General features: G+C 53.5%; 4 protein-coding genes across 4 annotated transcripts; 2 read left to right on the top strand and 2 right to left on the bottom strand.

Moving 5' to 3' along the window:
* Positions 1-1,624: 1,624 nt before the first annotated feature.
* Positions 1,625-2,208, top strand: CGCS363_v006749 (uncharacterized protein; the record flags this gene model as incomplete). The annotated part of the gene is made up of 2 exons (XM_036638598.1): positions 1,625-2,080; positions 2,128-2,208. The coding sequence occupies 2 exons, from the start codon at positions 1,625-1,627 to the stop codon at positions 2,206-2,208; spliced, it is 537 nt and encodes a 178-aa protein (XP_036496935.1).
* Positions 2,209-5,498: 3,290 nt separating this feature from the next.
* Positions 5,499-6,626, bottom strand: CGCS363_v006750 (uncharacterized protein; the record flags this gene model as incomplete). The annotated part of the gene is made up of 1 exon (XM_036638599.1): positions 5,499-6,626. One exon carries the CDS (start codon positions 6,624-6,626, stop codon positions 5,499-5,501), a length of 1,128 nt encoding a protein of 375 aa, XP_036496077.1.
* Positions 6,627-7,610: 984 nt separating this feature from the next.
* Positions 7,611-9,132, bottom strand: GONST5 (GDP-mannose transporter GONST5; the record flags this gene model as incomplete). Its single annotated transcript, XM_036638600.1, has 4 exons — positions 7,611-8,033; positions 8,226-8,448; positions 8,570-8,745; positions 8,869-9,132. The coding sequence occupies 4 exons, from the start codon at positions 9,130-9,132 to the stop codon at positions 7,611-7,613; spliced, it is 1,086 nt and encodes a 361-aa protein (XP_036496078.1).
* Positions 9,133-15,601: 6,469 nt separating this feature from the next.
* On the top strand, positions 15,602-17,356 carry CGCS363_v006752 (uncharacterized protein; the record flags this gene model as incomplete). Its single annotated transcript, XM_036638601.1, has 2 exons — positions 15,602-15,709; positions 15,908-17,356. The coding sequence occupies 2 exons, from the start codon at positions 15,602-15,604 to the stop codon at positions 17,354-17,356; spliced, it is 1,557 nt and encodes a 518-aa protein (XP_036496079.1).
* Between the last annotated feature and the right edge of the window lie 892 nt (positions 17,357-18,248).

Here is an 18,248-nt window from a genome sequence, read left to right on the forward strand (position 1 = left end):
GCGATGGTCTTGGTTTCTTAGAGCCTCGTTCGATTAACACGTCCATCGGTGGAGACTGGTATGTGATGGACTGTGATAAATGCGAGGCATTGCATTGCCTGCTCTTATGTCGCGTCTCAACGATTCCCTCTCACGGGCTCGTGAAGATCGACGATGGTGGAGGAAGAAGACGAAGAAGCCGTTGTCCTCTGCCTGAAGACAGCTGCGCAGTGTGTGTTTGAACAGACTGGATCAGGCCCACGAACTTATGGAGGCGAGTCAGCGCCATTTGAAAGGTCCCTTTTGAAATGATGCTGGGGAAGTAACAACTCCGCCCCTCACAGAAGTAAAATGATATCATGAGAGCTTTGCGAATTCACAATCTTGTGAATCCGTTATCGTTCAAGACATTTGAGACTATCCTGTGGATCTCACCGAAGCCGCGAGCAGATACCAGATTGCTACCTATAACCGTGAATGAAGGGTTCTCAGGTTTGATCCATCAACTAGAAATCTCTGAAAGGTCTTCACAAAGCTTGAAACCATTTGATAAGTTGCCACGATTCTCACAGGTTGTGAGTGACTTCGTTTGCAACGTAACAATCAACGCAAGTGAAGATACAGTAAATTATCTCTGAACTAAAGCTCATGCTCTACTTCAAATTCCACTTTGAAGTATGATCATCCCGCGCACTAGAGCCTTGCCACAATGGGGCACCACTGAAGCAGGAAAGATGACCTACAGTCATCAACAAGTATATGAGTTGTTCCAAATCGTATAGCTTTGAAACATGAACAAGATCAGAGCCAATGTGAATTGAATCAGATCAATTCAATCTCTAGCCTTATGAGTCGGGGACACGTTTGTAGTCCGTCACAAGTAGAATGTGAAATATGCTTCATCATCAGCTGAGCACAACGGCTGCCTCTGCCATCGGTCAGCATTCCTGTTGGCCGCTTATTCGTACCTATCACGTTGAATGGTAAACGCTGCCATTTGGTGATGAGGTCAAATATGATCTCGGACAAAACCTCTTGGTGGTTGATCCAGTTTCAAGATACGATCGACTCAGGCACGACTGTTTAAAGAGGGATGGAGGACATTGCGTTGTGGCTAAAATCTGGTTGAGCTCGTTTATACGCGGAACGACCGCTTTGGAGGGAAGCAATGTGTTAAATGAACTACTACAGCTGGTGCGAAGATACGGAATATGATCATAATGCTTACTGCTATGGCCTAAGGGCAATACTAAATCTTCGCCATGTTGCATCTTACTTGAACACTACCGCTGCGGCTGCCAGTGCAAGCAATAGAAATAGACGAAACTCCCCGGCAGCTCATTTATGATCAATGCTCCTCATACATGCGCCGCAAGATATGACATGCGGCCAGGATTGCGGACTTCCCGGGAGTGTCGAACTCCGTCTTTGTCGAACCCCGGCGTCTCCACTCGGAGCCGAGGTCCGAAGTTCGTGCGGAGATCAACGGTAAATAGTGGGGCTGCCGAGGCACTCGGGCTCGGGGGCTGGCTTACACACTTCAAGTGGTTTACTAAACAGAACCACCGCGCAACTGTTCTTGAAAAACCTCTGAGTTCTTTAATTTGCATGTTGATTTGCTCTATCAGGAAACCTGCACAAGAACATGGCACGCCTTCCGTCTCCCGACCCCCAAGCCAAGGGCCTCAACGTCCTCAAGCAATTCGCCCACGCCCCGGCCACGGCGAAGCACTGGGGCAGCATCGGCGCAGCTCAATTTAAAAACCTAGAACTTTCCAACAAGAACCGAGAACTGGCGATCCTTCTCAGCACGGCAAAGTTCAGGTCGACGTACGAATTCTCGCACCATGTCCCGGGGTCGACCAAGGAGGGCGTGACCGATGCGCAGCGCGAGGTTCTCATCCAGGCGGGAAAGCAGAAGGGCTTCTTAGCAGGACAGGAGAGTTCTGAAAAATTGAAAGATCTGTTCACGCAGAAGGAGAGGGCGCTGCTGGTGTTCCTTGAGGCTGTCGTCGAGAGCCCTGAGGTGGATGACAAGGTGTTTGCGGGCGCAAAGGCCGAGCTTTCGGATCGTGAGATTGTGGAGCTGGTCACCCTTCAGGTAAGGTTCCAGCTTCCATCTGTCACAGGTTCTTACTGACTTATCAGGGCTTCTACTACACTTGCTCACGTATGACAACTGTTTTGAATATCGAATTGGATAGCTTCGCAACGCCGGCCAAGCTATGATACGATGTAAAAAACATTCATGAAGATTGAGATCGATCGAGAGGCGAGATGTAGTTACATTAAAGGCAGTGTTATTGAACCTACTAAGTTAGACATCTCAAGATGACTCGATTCGTCACCATCAGCTTCAAAGAGTTCAAGGTTACCCTCATTTAACAAATGCGTATTCATCTTCTACCTTTTGGGCCCAGCCACATCCAGTTTGTGGAGGTTTGCGCCACCATATATAAACTCTGTTTATACTTTGATAGATGCCTACTAAGCATCGTGATGCTGCTTATGATAACCAGGAATAACAGGTGCTAATTCAGTGTTCAGTCCCATGGCCAGTATTGAGCTTTGAGAGGCGTCGAACTAGAGGATGAAATGCAGTCTTCATTATTTCAATGATTGGAGCTGCTCTGAATAAACCATAGTGCGAGATTTTCTTCCACTTAACAGGCTGATATACACAAACATTCCGAAAAATTGGCCATCGTTCACCAACCAACGGTGTTCCAGCTTATGATTGATCTCCGATTGGTTGAAGACAGCACTCAGAGATGGATCACTAGGGCTCTGCGATCCTCAGGAGCTTAGTAGCCTTACAACGTAGACACCGAGGGTCGGCTGAGCCTTCTTGACGAGAAATAATGGAGGGTGCATTCTCTTGGGCTTTTTGGGCTAGCAGCGTTTTCCTCGAAACCCATCCATTATGCTACGATTCCCTTGCACATTGCCTGCGGCCGCAGTGACTGTGTCGAAGTCGTGCGGCAGGGAACAGTTGCGGCTGCACAAACGCAGCGCCACCAAACCTAAGAAAGGACTCTAACCATTTGCGCAATCGCTTGCAATCTTCAAGCCCCTTGTCGGGGCTGGGGGATGGGGCTTTGGGGAGGAGCTTCACAGGTTTTATGACGTATTCGTACTCATAATAGCACCACATGAATGAATATCAGCGAAGTGCTCTTACTGGATTTACCTACTGTATACCCCCTTGTAGGATGGGCCACGAAACTTCCTCAACTTGCACGAATATCGACCTCGTAGGTTCAATCTTGAGCTGCTCATCATGCAGATTTCTTACCTGCATGACCGACACTGGCGCCTCACACAATCACGAGATGTGCACTCTCGCACTCAACAGAGACACATACGCTCTTGTCTTGTTCTTCTCGAGTCCTTGGGACTTGGGAACACCCCTGCTTTCACAGTCCGCATACCGGCAGATAAAGACTCGCGGACTTTTGCCAAAACACTTCGTGACACCTACGAACGGAACCTCACTCGATTCGGAAGGTTCTTTCAAACATATGTTAAATTACAAGAGCTGACAGTCTACCGAGTGGCACTACACGACATTAATGTACCCAACCTCGACAGCTTGCCAACCACCAAAGCTCTCGTCAAGAATGCCGTCCGCGATGAGGCGCTCACGGCGGCCTTGAGAGACCCCGAACACATGTGCTGGTCATGCTATAACTGCCTCTTTGGTCTCTACGAAAGCTTGTTTGTCAGAATCGAAAAGCGTGACGGCCGGATACGTGTGCCGATGTACGCTTTGATGATCCGATGGGAGACAAGGCCAATCGTGAACGCGCTTCTCTTCAGTCTTGTGTCCATCGGCGCCATCTTTCTGGCCGAGTCTGCCCATATTGTCCTCGATTTGTAACAAAAGCCGGTGTGGCCGCGCTTAAACCGAGGCAAATCTCATGTCTTCAAGAAGGAACAGCAGCTAAGCAGCGTCACACGAACAACAAATAATGGGGAGGCATCATGTACGATAGAATGGCAGCTAGACTATATATTCGAGGGACGGGCAAGACTAGAACAACTTCTACGCTGATACACGTTTTACGAAGCAGAAGATGGCATTCACACAGACGAGTAATATGGACGGAAGACATGTTGACCAGGATCATTCCTTTGCTTCACAGACTACAGCATGTAAAGTAATGGACGGCACGATAGAGAACACGAGAAACCTAGTTCATTGTGTTTTCTTTTTAATAAACGATATCCTTTTGGTCACAAATGGCAACAACTCTTCAGTGATCATGACTTCATTGGCGAACGCTTTGTGAATGTGAAGGTCCCAACAAACCGTGCTTACAATTTCTAAATCACACGCCCGCCCGCGACAGCGCTACTGAATTTAAAAGATATAATGAGTTGAATGTAATTTATTTAAACGTATTCATAAGTGAAAAAGGGGTGAGATTCAAGCGCTGCTTTTATACATAGATACTGGCTGCTACTTTATCTATTTATAGAGCCAACATCGGCAGCACCGAGAACGATTCAGGCCAAACCCATAATTTAAGCTATTACAGCATGAAGGGATCATGCATCATTGATTGCGTCTAGTACACCTTCGCCAACGTCCCGAAGTGCAGAAAGCTGCTCTAGATTATATAGCTTGGCTATCGCAAGGAAAGACGCATGCGACACCGAGTGGGTGTGTTGCACGCGTCACCGCGGCCAACTCCGGTGGCATGCATGGGCTTGCATCCAGAATCCTGTGGGTATACTCTATTGCTAGACTACCAGTTAAAATCATGGGGACGTCTGCCATGTAAAGGAGAGCGATGATAACTCTAGGTGTAAGTTGGGAGGTTTGCAGGCTTCATCGCCAAGACCATGTGACATTTAGTCTAAAAACAGCCCCTGAGACTTTTGGAAAGCTTCGGCAACAATCGTTCTTGAATCGCTCCATCAACCTCCAGATATGTGCCAGTATCTAGATATGTCGAAGGGTGTCTGATACACGCTGCAACTGCAATGGCTAAGCCAACGAGCACTCGTCACAGTCCGTCAACTATGTGTTATCGAAGTATGAATAATCTGAAGAGGGAGAGGAGCAGGAACAATCGTTACCGAAATAGTGCCAAATACCTGTTATCATCGTAACGGCGTCAGGAGCTTCTCGTAAGGCTCGCAAGTACTCTGGGAATATCGTTCGGCTGATACAGCGAATTGGCTGGTTGACGAGGGGATCTCATGACTGCTGGACGATACTTTTATGCCAAAGGTGCTGGCAGTGACTGGAAATGTGCAGTCAGTCTCTCTAGCCTCGTTTATGTCAAGATATAAAGGGATAGCGAAACGTTTCATGAAGCTTCTAAGCAGGCACCAATGCAACATCCGTGTCGTATGTGTGGTTTCTTCTGAGAAGCCAAAGGAAATGTTCTAATCTCAGTGAGTAGTTTAGTACGAGTCGACCTCAAACGGATGCCTTTCCTCTCTGTTCGTCGTCTCTAGTATTATTCGTATATACGCCTCATTATTCACAGCAGTCTCTCATTACTTCATCACAGGCAACTCATCAACTCCCTCACACCTTTCCAGACCCTCTCCCACCACCTCTCCCTCATCCCCAATCCTCTTTCATCGAACAACCAAGTCCTCAACCTCTGCAAGTCCCACCAGTCCCTCTCATCCACAACTCTCCCCAAGTCCCCATCATCAAACGCAATGCCTCTCCATAGCAGCACGCCCAAGATCTGTGCCCACTTCGCCCTCTTCAAAACGCCCTCATCGTCAACCACTCTTCCAACTTCCTCCCAAAAGAGGTCTCTCATTTCTCTGGCTTCGGGGTAATATTCAAATCTGCTCCTCCCAGTCTTTTCGTCAACAATGACATCTTCCCCAAGGACCTCTTCAAGCCCGTACATCCCCACCCCGAAAGGCAACCACTCCGCCTCGGCCCAGTCAATAAGCCCAACCACGCTCCCATCACCCTTCACCATGATATTGTCAGACACGAGATCGCCATGGGTGACAACCCACCCAAGCCCCTCAACCTCATCCATCTCCCTCATAACCCTCCTCACAACACCCCTAATCTCCCTCGGCAAGCCCTTCACCATAACATCCAACCTCCACCGCAAGCTCCCACCAATCTTCCCCTTCACCACCGCCGCAGCATCCCTCCTCCCCCTCCACGAATCCGCAAACATCCCCGCGAGGTCCTTCACAACCCTCTTCCGCATTTCCTCCTTCAAACCGTTTGCCCTCTTCAATTCCGTAAGAGAAACACCACCGACCCGTTCAAGAACATACCCAACCAACTCCCCCTCAACAACACCCAGCTCCTGCACAACCGGCACCCCAACCCCTCCCCCCAGAATCTTCCTCGCCTCCCCGCACATCCCGACGTCAATACCGTGCTTCCTCGGCCTGAACTGCACCAACCTCTCATCGCCAATCTCGCACCCCGAATCCCGCCTCTCCTCCCCGTCCTGGCCCAAGGGAACAAGCAGGAGCGTATAAGAACAATACCCCTGAAACGGCGCGACCACAACCTCGCACCCGGGAAACAGCCCCCTCGCGAACTCATGCATCCGCGGCACCGCCTCCTCCGCGCTCAACCCGCACCGCGCAAGGAACGCGGCGACCTTGCGCGTCTCGTCGGCACCGACGTCGATAGCAGTCGTCATATTACGGCAGTCGCAGGTGCGCGCGCTGCATTTCGGGGTGGTGGTTCTCACTCATCAAAAGAACCAGGTGATGATGGATGAGGTGAGGTTTTTTAAGGTTTCTGAAATCCTTTCCCTCAGCCGCGTCCCGAAAGGAGGGTGTGGTCTAACTAGGTTCACATGACACCATCAGCAATCAGCTCCAACGCCGACCGACGTCTGCAGGTTGGAAGGGTGAGTGAGGGGGGCGCGGCCGGACCGGGGCGGCTCACTTCACCCGACCACACCACTTCAACGACACCCGCACGTGGGGTTGATGACATGTCATCCGCCGTCGCCCGGTCTGGATTCATCAAGCTGCGTCGCCTTAGATTAGCACTCAGATAGCTCCCTCAGTCACTGGCAAGATCACGCATGGAAAAACCTGAATTGTGAAATGGTAAGTTTGAATTACTACCAATGTCTTGTCTTGACTTGAGGCTTTAGAAAAATGTTCTAGAAGACAAATGAAGTTGGTTTGGAAAAAGAAGAATCCCCACCCATGAAGAGAAGAAGAAAATAAAAAAGAACAATTCCGTGTTTATGCCCGTTTCCTTTACTCCATGCGAAGGGTATATAATTGATGCGCAACCGTATGGATGCGCATGCATGCTTGTTTGACGGAGCCTGCTTCTATCCATCGTACACTTTTGACGGCTTTTCAGGAAGGTGGGCGGCTCGGATTAGCGTCGTAGGTTGCGGCAGCCTCAACTCGGCTTGCGCCGGCGTGACTTGTCCATGCATCCTGTCCTCGGGAGACGCAGCTCTTGCTATCGTCAAGCCCTATAGGACGTCGAAGTTGCCGATTGGAATTCGGTGTCGATAATTCCACCCAAACGCCTCGTGCCCACGTCCTCGCCGACTTGACCCGGCTCTGCCTGGCGTCCGACTCTATGCTTTTCGGCCGTTACTGATATTCGTTACACGCGCATTACAGCGCACTCGTCGCCCGACAAGGCGAGTCGTCTATTTGCGGGCCTTGCGGTCCAGCTCGACCTTGCTGTACCACGCAGCACCGAGCATCGTCATGAGCATGCCGGTGCCGTTGAAGAGGTGGATCTCGACGCTGTCGAAAGCGACGATGCCGAGGAGGACAGTGAGGCACTGCTTGAGGTTACCGCAGACACTGATGGTCAGGGCACCAGCGACCTTGTTCGTCTGGAAAGAGGCGACGTTGAGGGCAAACGCGAGAGCGCCGTTGCCAGCGATGGCGATGAACGTAGCAAAGCCGAGCTCGCCTCCAACGACCATATCGCGGAGCTTGGTCAGCTCGCCGGCGGCCACGGCACAGGCCAGGGACTGCATAGCCGCGAAAGGCGACATGCGCAGCAGCACCTCCATGGCGGGCAGGGCCAGGGGGCCGGTCATAATGCGGTTAGTCGCAACGGTCTGTGGAAGTGTTCGTCAGCGCCTCATTTCATGCATGAAAGTAAACTGTAAATGGGCTGAAGGTTTGGCCATCGGGTTTCAGAGGCGGCGGGGACGACGGGTCCAATTGGAACAGCCACTCTCCGCGCACGACTCGACAACTCAAAAAGCTCGGATGATGGGCGGGTGATTGGCGAACCAAAATTAACATACCTTAACCGCAGCAAGCATGACACCAGCGAAGGTGAGCAGGAATCCAAGATCGGTGAAGGTGTACTCGCCGACCGTCGTCAGGGCGGCACCGATCATGACGGGAACAAGAGTGAGATAGGTCATGTTCTCGTAGGTACGGCCAAAGATCGTGCGGTAGATACCGACAGTGAAGACCGGGACGGTGGTTCTGAGGACCTGGTAGAATGCTACCGAGACCATGGCACTGTTCAGGTGAGTTAGCATGATGCTTGCATGAAGGCTTGGCCCCGCCTCATCCGGAGGCGGAACCAGCGGGATCCCGCGAGACGCCGCGCGGCGTGCCCGGGAGGAATCTGGATGCTTACAGCGAAAGGTTGGAGACGGCGATGTTGGTGGTGAAGAGGAGAGAAAACGCCAGGAGGATGAGGTTCTCACGGCGTCCCAGGTGGGACATGGTGAAGTAGCCTCCCTTCAACAGACCGAAGCATCCCAAGCTCGCGCACGTGGCGTGGATGCAAGTGAGAAGCCATGGGAAGGGGAACTGGGCAGAAAGTCAGTGAATGCCTTTTTTGTGAGAGTTGGTGAATGATGCATCTCATCTTGGCAGAGCTCCCGCCCGCGGAAGCTTTGCCAAGACTGAGAGGGAATTGAGGAAGCCACGTACGAATCCTAGGACCAGCTTGTTGTAGAGAGTCAAAATCAAGCTGAAGAAAAAGTAGGCGCACAACCAGGCGTACTTGACATTTGGCGAAATGGTGTACTCGACGGGGTTGTTGTTGGTGGTCTTGTCTTCTTGTGCCTGCTGTTCGGTAGCAGGGCTTGGGGCGGCCTCGAGATCGTAGCTCTCCTCGACGCGCTTCTCATCGCCGTTGAGGAGACCATGGCCCTCCTCACTCCGCCGGGCCTCGCTCTTGAAGTTGTCGGCCATTTCTTCGGTGTGTTTTTCAGTTGCTCGTAAATGTCGAGAGAGTTGGATCGTTTCTCGTTCGTCGGAAGGTCGAAATGTTATTTTGTTTATAGGCCGTGTGTCCGCCGCAAAGTGCTAAACCCTGGCTGCGAATGGGGTGGTAATGGCTGACGACTGTCCAAGTTTCACGACGCAGATCGGTCCCGGGCGTGGGGAGTTTGGCGTTCAAAACGGGCGTGCGTAAGTTGTCGAGCTTAAAAAATCGGACCAACAAGCGACGAGTGGAAGAAATGACTGTGTGTTGTGTCTGTCGAAAATGCCGGAAAGAAAAAAAAGAAGAAGAGGTCCAAACGAGAGGCAGAGCGTCGGGAGGGTGAGTGAGCTCGAGGGGGTGAAGGAGGAAAAATAAGAGCCGATCGGGAGCTGCAGGTGCAGAGTGCAGGCAGGTAGGTAGATAGGATAGGTAGGCAGGTTGCTGACGGGAGACAGGAGGCGAGGGTGACAGCAAAGGGTGTTTGTTCAGTGGAACAGGGACAAATGAACCCAAGACTTCGGATCGCGGCGTTGCAAGGCCGTACCTAAATCCGATGCACCAATGTTAATGTCGAAACCCAGGAGAAGGAAGAGCCTGGGAGCAGGGGGGGTGGGCAAAAATAAGGATTGGGAGGGAAGGACAGGAACGACAAAAAACGTGTGGAGAGAGAAGGACTGGAGTGGCAGAGCAGCAGAGAAAGCAACGGTAGAAAAGGCGAGTGGGAATTGAAGTGGGAAAAAAAGAAGAGGGGCCCCGACGAGGGTGCTGGTCACGACGTGGGTTGGTTTGCTTGGTGGTGGTTCCCCTGGTGGAGGCACCGTGGGCGAGAGAGGGGAGGGGGGAAGGACAAGAAGAGGAACGAGAGGAAGCCGAGATACTCAAACGGGCATCTTTCTCGCTTCCGTGCTTGGCATCAATGACGTTTCGGCTGGCGGCATTTGCCTCTGGCTCCTTGCTGCCGCTCTGCTCTGCTCTGCTCTGTCTTTCAGTCGCTCCCTGTACTTGGCTGTCCGTAAGTACGAAAGGTACGGTGCTTTTCTGGTGGTGACTGTCACCAGATCACTGCATGGCAATTTCTACGGCTCATCTCGACGAGTACGGTTATCCGTACGTTAGAAAATCAATATTCGTACGTTACCCCCCTTCTGCCAACCACATCCCTCGCTCAATGTCACTTTACCAGAACCCAATGATCACATTCCCGAACTTCTAACCACTGACCCTAACTTACCCCAAACTTACCCCTAACCCTAACCTTTAACTAACCCTAACCAGCTCGAAAACGTATCTTTACTTATTAAAAAGCCCTCCGAATTTTCCGTTTATTTTTACGAATTTTCCTCGACTTTTCCGCCCGGTTTGAATACATTGCAGTTCGGTCGGCGTGCACGCGGCACGGGCGCGGTACATCGTGGTGTGGGCCTCTTAGGCTGGGGCTGGTGCCGTGGCTAGGGCCCCCCCTAGGTTGTGGCGTTAACGTATGAATACCAGTTTTCTAACGTACGGATAACCGTACTCCATCTCGACGGCAGAAAGAGCAAATTACAAGCACACGTAGGCTCAAACCCGGCCCCGCGACGATAGGCCAGCTAAGGTAGGGGTAAGGTGGTGAATCAAACCTCATAAACTGCTGCTCTCGTGCCTTACTTCCGTTGACTTACGTGGAGAGGGAGGATGAGCACACGCGGACGACGTACGCAGCAATAGCCCAGCCACAGACTCAGAGTCAGGTCAACTCAACCCGATGGGTTAGAGATGGTCACAGATGAGCAGCATCACGGCTCGCCGGCCATCAAGCTCCAGGGGACGCGGCGTTTGGGGGTTATTACGCCGCAAACTCTGGCCGCCTGCTCCAGTCTCGATGCTTCAACACCATCCGAATAGCCGTAGTCTTGAAGCTACCGGCCATGCTATGAGGCCTTTTGGGGGGTGATGCGGATGCCGATAGCGCGTGTATGTGTGTGTGATGTACATTGAGCGACCTGCTACCCATCTTACCCGCCGTTACTGGCTTGAAGCAGAAGCTGCCGCCCGCCGTTTGAGCCGTTGGATCTGATTGCAGCGCGCACTCTACCTCGAAAAGGCCCGTACGATATCCGTAAATGCCTTAATTACTCTGCGTCCGTCGTGCTGCTTGCTTGCTGTTTGAAGTTTCCCATCCCAACTCGCCAGCCGCCCCGCGTCCAGAAGGGCCGTCCTCCGATAAATAAAGGCGGCGGGCCTTCACTCTACCGTGGGCACCACTGCTGCCACTGTCATCATCTATCCTCATCTCTGGTCTTGCACTGACGACAGCGCGTGCGGTGGAGGACGCCCCTCTGGCAGGTCTGGGACAGAGTGCTGGAGAGCAGATGTGGCACTGGCACTGACGGCAATGCGCGGTAAGTAGCGAGCGGTGGGCGGGCTCTGTTGTCGATTCCATGGGCTTGGCTCCGCCAGAAAGGTACTTGGCCCTGGTCTCCGTCCGAACTGAGCTTGTCTTGGGAGGGCCCCTTGGCAGCCGCGTAAGCCTGGGCCCTGATTCATCCTGGTGCGACCGGATGGCAGGGGCTTACTGGTAGCGAAACCGGGCCAGTTAATAAGGAGACGGGGTCAGATACAGTGTTTTTTTTAGGTGTCATCGCGGGATGGGAAAGTGGGAGGGCCGGGGTTGGGGCACACAATCACCGCTCCCAGACCGGGGTTGAAGTGTGGTGATGCGCGAAGAAAAGGAAGATGATGATGCCGTCTAGAACTCTGGATGGACCGGAGTGATTGGGATGATTCTGAGATGAGGCCTGCCTACCTGGGGTACGTATACACCGAATGGAGTCCAGGCAGAGTTAGATAATCATCGATACGTACCGTTTTAATCGGTCTGGATTCTCAACTCTGAGACGGCGGACGGCGAACGGCACGCGCCCACCAACGTTTATTTTTTATGGGCCTGCCAGGTGCGTTTCCAGAAATTCCAGGTCCTTCCGGTCTGGGATTCGACAACTGGGGCAGCAATCATTCTGGCGAAAAAGCTGCTTACATGATGCCAACTTTGGATCGAGGACGTCACAGTCTACAGCACAGCCAGTCACAAATAGGAGCTTCACTGGCTCATCAAGGCAGAGGCGGCGGAAACAGTGGGGGCAGAGCGAACCACCCGCCAAGGGGCGCGTGGGTAAAAGAGTCATTATCACTGGCCGATCTCATTTAAATGCGGCTCTGGGCATGGACAAGCATCCAAGCAGCAATTGCCAGGACAGCTTGATAGATTGATAGCGGAAAGCAACGAATATTGAGCTGAAGCTGATGTTGAGCTGTTTCCTGTCGCCTGTGAACGAGTATTCGTGTCATTCGTGTACGGTGCCGAAATCGGCAAAAGGGACGCTAGTACCTGGGACAGTTGCTTACTTGCGACGGAAAGTACCTAAGGCACGTTAGCTCGAGTCTAGAGCCCTCTCAGGTAGGTGCCAACGGTACCTTGATTAGCTTTCCAGATAGGTCAGGTAGGGCAACGCGCGCCTCGCTCTCGTCAGCGCCTGAAGCCGCTCGGGGGATGGGATGGGATGGCAATGCACAGGAAAACAATCCACACAGACACAGTCTACAGATAGACGGGCAGCCGACAAAGCCGAAGGTCTGGCGATGCCCAGAAATCCCATCCTTTTTTGGGTTTGGCTCCCTCCCTTGGCCTTGGGCGCCTTGGAGGGGTGGTAGGTGGTTGGGGGTGGGTGTCAGCTCGGTTCTTGGGGAGGAGGAGCGGAACTCTGGGACTTTGGGTGGAAGCAAGGAGGAGACGGGCGATAGAATAGGGGAAGCCAAGGCCAGGCAGGCGGAAGCCCTTGGGCAGGTCCACGTCGTTAACTGGAGTGCTGTATCAGTGGGATGCGACTGGCTCGGGACATGCAGGGCGGAAATGACGACAAGCCGACACTGGATTGGCGGGTGAATGTCACTGGCTCGTTCGCCGTGGGCTTCTTGGGCTTCTGCAGGGTGCTGCGCCGTAGGAGTGGGAAGGGATGGGACGGGACGGTGGAGACACGGCTGGCGGAATCTCGCTGACCACCGCCGACAGGCACCTTCTGTGGCTGTCTGTCTATCTGGAGCCCGTCGCTATTCCAGGTAGATTTGCACAACGAAACCGCGGTGGAGATACTTGTGTCGCTCATAATTACATCTTGCGGATACACGGCGGCAAGGTAAGAAAGAGACACTTTTTTGCTGATACAGATGCAGATACAGATCCAGTAGTTGAGACAACAACACTGGCCACAACAGCAGATGTGCGATACCACGATGCCCCACGAAGTAAGGTATCTTAGCCTTGCTACCTATGCAGTAGCCTGTAGGCCTGGCATGGCCTCACCTCGCACAACACCGCATCTCAGTCTCAGACATCAAGCCACCAACGCGTCCCTTGGGTTACCTTAATCCAACGGCTTGAGTCGAGTCGAGTCGCGGCGCGGGGTCTGTCATTCATTGCCATGGCTGCCAAAGCTACGAGGTGGCACACTTGCTGCAGCGAAAGACAGTGTCAGCCGGACCACGCTGCAGACCGAAACTGACATGGCACTGCGTATCGCGATACCAAGCGTCCAAGCCGGCACAAGACGGCAACTCTGATATCTTGGGTTCACCACCTTTTGGGGCCATCCATCCCTCCACCAGGCCAATCGAAGGACGCCGGCCCTTGTCAGCCTCTGCTTGCCAGCGGAACTCCCTCCCAAGCTGTAAGATGATCAACCGGGCACCCCCAATCCAACGACCCCAACCGGACCCAGTAGGCTATTCTTCATACGCGGGTTGTTCTGAATGGGAGCCGCTGAGACGCTTGTTTGCGTGGCCTAGAAGATGATTCCCAGGGTCGCGACGCTCTAAAAAAGGTTGATCGCTGTGCGTACGTCAGCAGTTATCTTGGGTTCTCTCTCTCTCTCCGCAAGGACGGATACACTAGGTAATTAGATGCTCGACGCTAGGCAAGATGCGAATAGCTAAGGTAGGTATCCTGACCATCGACCGTTGATATTGATGAGGCCAGTGCATCGCAATGCCGAACATCTCTCTCGCCCGCAGTAAACTCCGTCTTGTTGCCCAGCTCCATGCATTCAGCCCCTCTCCGCCAGTCCCGACGTCCCGCACGCCACGCTGCGCCGTCGGTGCCCCTAATTGCTCGGTCTGCACCTGCGCATCACTGCACCTCACCTGCACCTAAACTTGAGCTGCGCCTGCGCTGCCCTCCCTCCCGTCTCCCGCATCCTCCGCCCCTTGTGTAGGCTTTTAGTGCTGTCTTCCCTTCCCTTGAGTTGTCTTCTCTAGGTCGGTACCTGGCCTAAGTATCTAGGTGGCTACAGCACCTTCAGACTCCTAAGAGCGTCCATGTGACCGTCTCTCCCTTCCTGCAACTGACTGGCCACAACCGCCATCTTGGCCCGCTGCACCCGTCATCCCAAGACATTTGCTGAGAGGGGTCTTCCTTCTTCGGTGCTCACCCTCCCTTTCTGCCCGTATACCTTTTTTGGTGGTGGTGGTATTCTTCTTTTTTTATTTTCCTGCCTGCATCATCCAATCCAATCTGAGTTGAATGAAGTGGTGCATCCGGCCCACACCGAGTCCAGTCTAGCCCCAATTTCCCTCCCATCCTCTTCGCATTTCTTTCCCCGGACTCTGCAGGAATATCGACTCTCGCCAAATCATCCAGTGCGGCTCAATTACAGGCCTGCCACTCAGGCTTCAGCTGTGTCTTTCCCGCCGACGCCTGACCGCCTTGCCCGCACCTGTCCGCTACCCCTTGCGCTGTGGGTGAAGTCGTGGTCTCCGTACCTCCTTTGCTCCATTCTCTCCTGCGGAAGAAGCCCAAGACAGGCCTAGACGATATCAAAGACACGGCACGACAGAGACAGACCTGCACTGACTGGACACCACGAGGCGACCGTGACCCAGAGGTGGTGCGAGTGCGAGGTGCGAGGTCACTTCGCCGACCCGCGAAAAAAATAGGAGACCTGTCAGCGATCTTCGGATCCCAGGTCCTTGCCTCCTCTCACAGACAAGCTCTTGGGAATACTCCGTGTGTTTTCTTGGCATTTTGGCATTTTGGACACCACAGCGGCAGGGCGAGCTGCTCGCTGCTTCCCCCGTCGGCCAAATTCTTTGCCACAACCTGGAAGCATTTCTTCCACTATTTTTTCTACCTTTTTCTTCCCCTTCCCCCCCTTGAACGACGACGCCGACGACATCTTCGACCGAGTGCATCCACTTCTTTTTCCTGCTCTCGTTACCGTCCGCTCTTTTGGTTCGCTACGCTTTTTATAATACCCGACCGCACTTTCGTCATCGTTGCCCACGTCGCCCTCGTCGTTGCCGCTACCGCTTCGCCCCTCGTCACGACGCCTACTTCGACCTCGCGCGCGCGCCTCACCACCCCCAAGATTGCCCAACCTGGATCTCAAGCCAATCCGGCAGCTAAATGAAACCCGCTTCGGCCCAATGTTGATGCAACTGAAAGGCCGCAGACTCGTTCTGCTGGCAGGCTTCATTGTCGTCCTCTTCCTCCTCATCTTCTCCCAGTCCACCGTCCCGGAGAGCCTGAACTGGGTAAGTTGTTTCGTTGTCGTTACTTCAAAGTTCTTTGTCCTTTTGATCGACGTCGCAAGTCCGTGATCTGCTGGGGCAGCATTCTTCGAGAGAGGAATTCCCCCACGTGCCGACTTGGGGCTGAAACATCGACCGAACTCCTTCCTACGGATCTCTGAGACACCCGCCGCGACTTGACACTGACGTTTGCTTCTCCAGCCCGACCTTTCAGCTTCGTTGCCCAGCGTCACCGGCAGCAAATCATCCGCCCCCTCGGGCAAGAAGGGCAAGGACGAGTCTCCCGGTGTCGGCCGTTTCCACTTCCTCATCGCCGCAAGCGCCCCGAACCTGCAATTCTGCCGCGCCCTCGTCTCCTCGACTGTCAACCGCTTCGGCGCCCCGACCATCGTGGGATGGAACGGCACTGGTGAGAACGATGCTGCTCTGTCGCACTTGGCCAAGATTCGCGTCGTCACCAGGTACCTCGAGGATCTCCCCGAATCCTCCAACGATGACCTCTTCATGATGATCGACGGATACGATGTCCTTCTGCAGTTCGGTCCCGATGTCATGATTGAGCGGTACTTCAAGGCGTCGGCGTTGGAGGATGAACGCATTATCCAGCAGCTGGGACCCGAGAAGGCCGCCAGCCTCGCTGGACCCCTTGGACGACACATTTTCTTCGGCGCCGACAAAGTTTGCTGGCCGGTGGACTGGCGCCGACCCGCGTGCTGGGCTGTTCCGCCCGTCCCTAACATGGACGGCAGAGAGTTCGGCCCCTTGACCAACACAGGCGACATGGTTTTCAACCACCCGAGATGGCTGAACAGCGGCACCATCATGGGCCCGATCAAGGAGCTTCGCGAGTTCTTCCGCGCCACCCTGGACCTCATCAACGAAGTGTACGACCCAGAGTACGAGTTTAGAGAGAGCGACCAATTCTACATGAGCGATGTTTGGGGTCTGCAGGAGCTTGAGCGTATTGAGATGCAAAAGGAGGAGAACCCCGACGCCGCAGTCATGCGTCCCCCGGAGGATGGCTTCGTTCCGCAATTGGAGCCTCAGTACAGCTACAACTTCCACATTGCCATGGACTACTGGAGTATCCTGTTCCAGACATGGGCAGGCTACGCCGACTGGGTGGACTGGCGAAGGTTTATCGGCCCCTTGTACTCGGTTGAAATCAACCAGAACACGCGCAACAACTCCGAGTTCGTGCCCTGGCACTTGCACATGCAGGCGGACGCCATGAAGTCGCTCAAGCGCATCTTCAACACCACTTCCGACGAGACCATGGGCTCCACGGTCAACGAGTTGATCCGCAAGTCGGAATTCGGCGCCAACATCATTACGAAGCAGACCTTCCCTCTTCTCCACGTCACCGGAGAGAAGGGTGCTCTGGACGCTTTCTGGCCACGTTTGTGGTTCTTCCCCTACTCCCGCTCCCTGACCCGCTCTGCAATCAACTGGTTCCGGGGCGGCGAAGGCTACAGCCCTGACCCGATCAACGGCAAGGTGTGGTACCCTGCCCACCCGTACCCCAAGGAGATTAGGGAGACGGACGGAGGTGCCTGGTCAGACGCCAGCAACGACAACAACACTGTGTACTGGTTGGGTTTCGAGTCGCTGTGCGCGGAGCACACTGGCATTCTGTTTGGGGAGGAATAGGTCTCTGGAACGAGAGGAGGCCACCTTTTTTCTTTTTTCAATGAGCATATTTTGAGCACCTTGGGTTTAAGGTCTGGAAAAATCACAGTGCAGGTTCCATGGGAATCGGAAGCATTAGACTAGCAGCAGAGGAAACTGCTGCAAGGGGACAATGGGAGTCCACAGCCAGAGAAAAAAAAAATGTCACGGCCGGCATTGCATGTTTGTCACAACATGTAGAAGATGTAATACCCACACCATGTGTTTGTACGCCTTTTTTTTTTTTTTTTTTTCCTTCCTGTATAACGCAGCGTTGCCTGTCATCTTTAGCAGTAGCATGGCGGGACCGCCTCAGAAGCGGTATTAGACAGTGACTCAGACTTGCTTTTGCATGAAGCTGTGATGTTGATGTTCGACGCAGGGCGTGGCAGACGTGACGGAGGTGGTCACTGCAGGTGTGCATGTCTCAATACTGTACTATCTCATGTCTCTGGCCTTTGCGGGGGCTAATCGGGTTCGAATGAGGTTGACTTTGACTTTGCCGCAGACGCAACCACATTTGCGGCCGCATCTCGATGCACCCGAAGACTGCGAGATGCGCCCGAACCCGTCGACCTTGCCGATTTCTGTAGGGCTGAAGGGCGGACTATTGGAATGGCGGCGGTCTCATGAGTCGTGGAGCTGCAAAGGGAGAAGAATGTGGGCTGGATGGCTGCTCGATGGCCCCCCTGTCCTCGTTTTTTTCTTGCCTAATTTGGGTGTGCTCAGGTGGTGATTCTTGGCGTGATTGGTTGGGGGCGGAGAAGCCACGTTCGGTAGTTGGCGCTGCCAAGACGAGCCAGCTGGAGCGAGGAGGAAGAGTGGCTTTGTTTATTGCCAAGAGTTTGTGCAGGGCGGGATTCTTGACGATTGT

Source organism: Colletotrichum siamense (genome assembly GCF_013390195.1).
Source record: "Colletotrichum siamense strain Cg363 chromosome Unknown KSG_Cg363_contig04, whole genome shotgun sequence".
NCBI lineage: Eukaryota > Fungi > Ascomycota > Sordariomycetes > Glomerellales > Glomerellaceae > Colletotrichum > Colletotrichum siamense.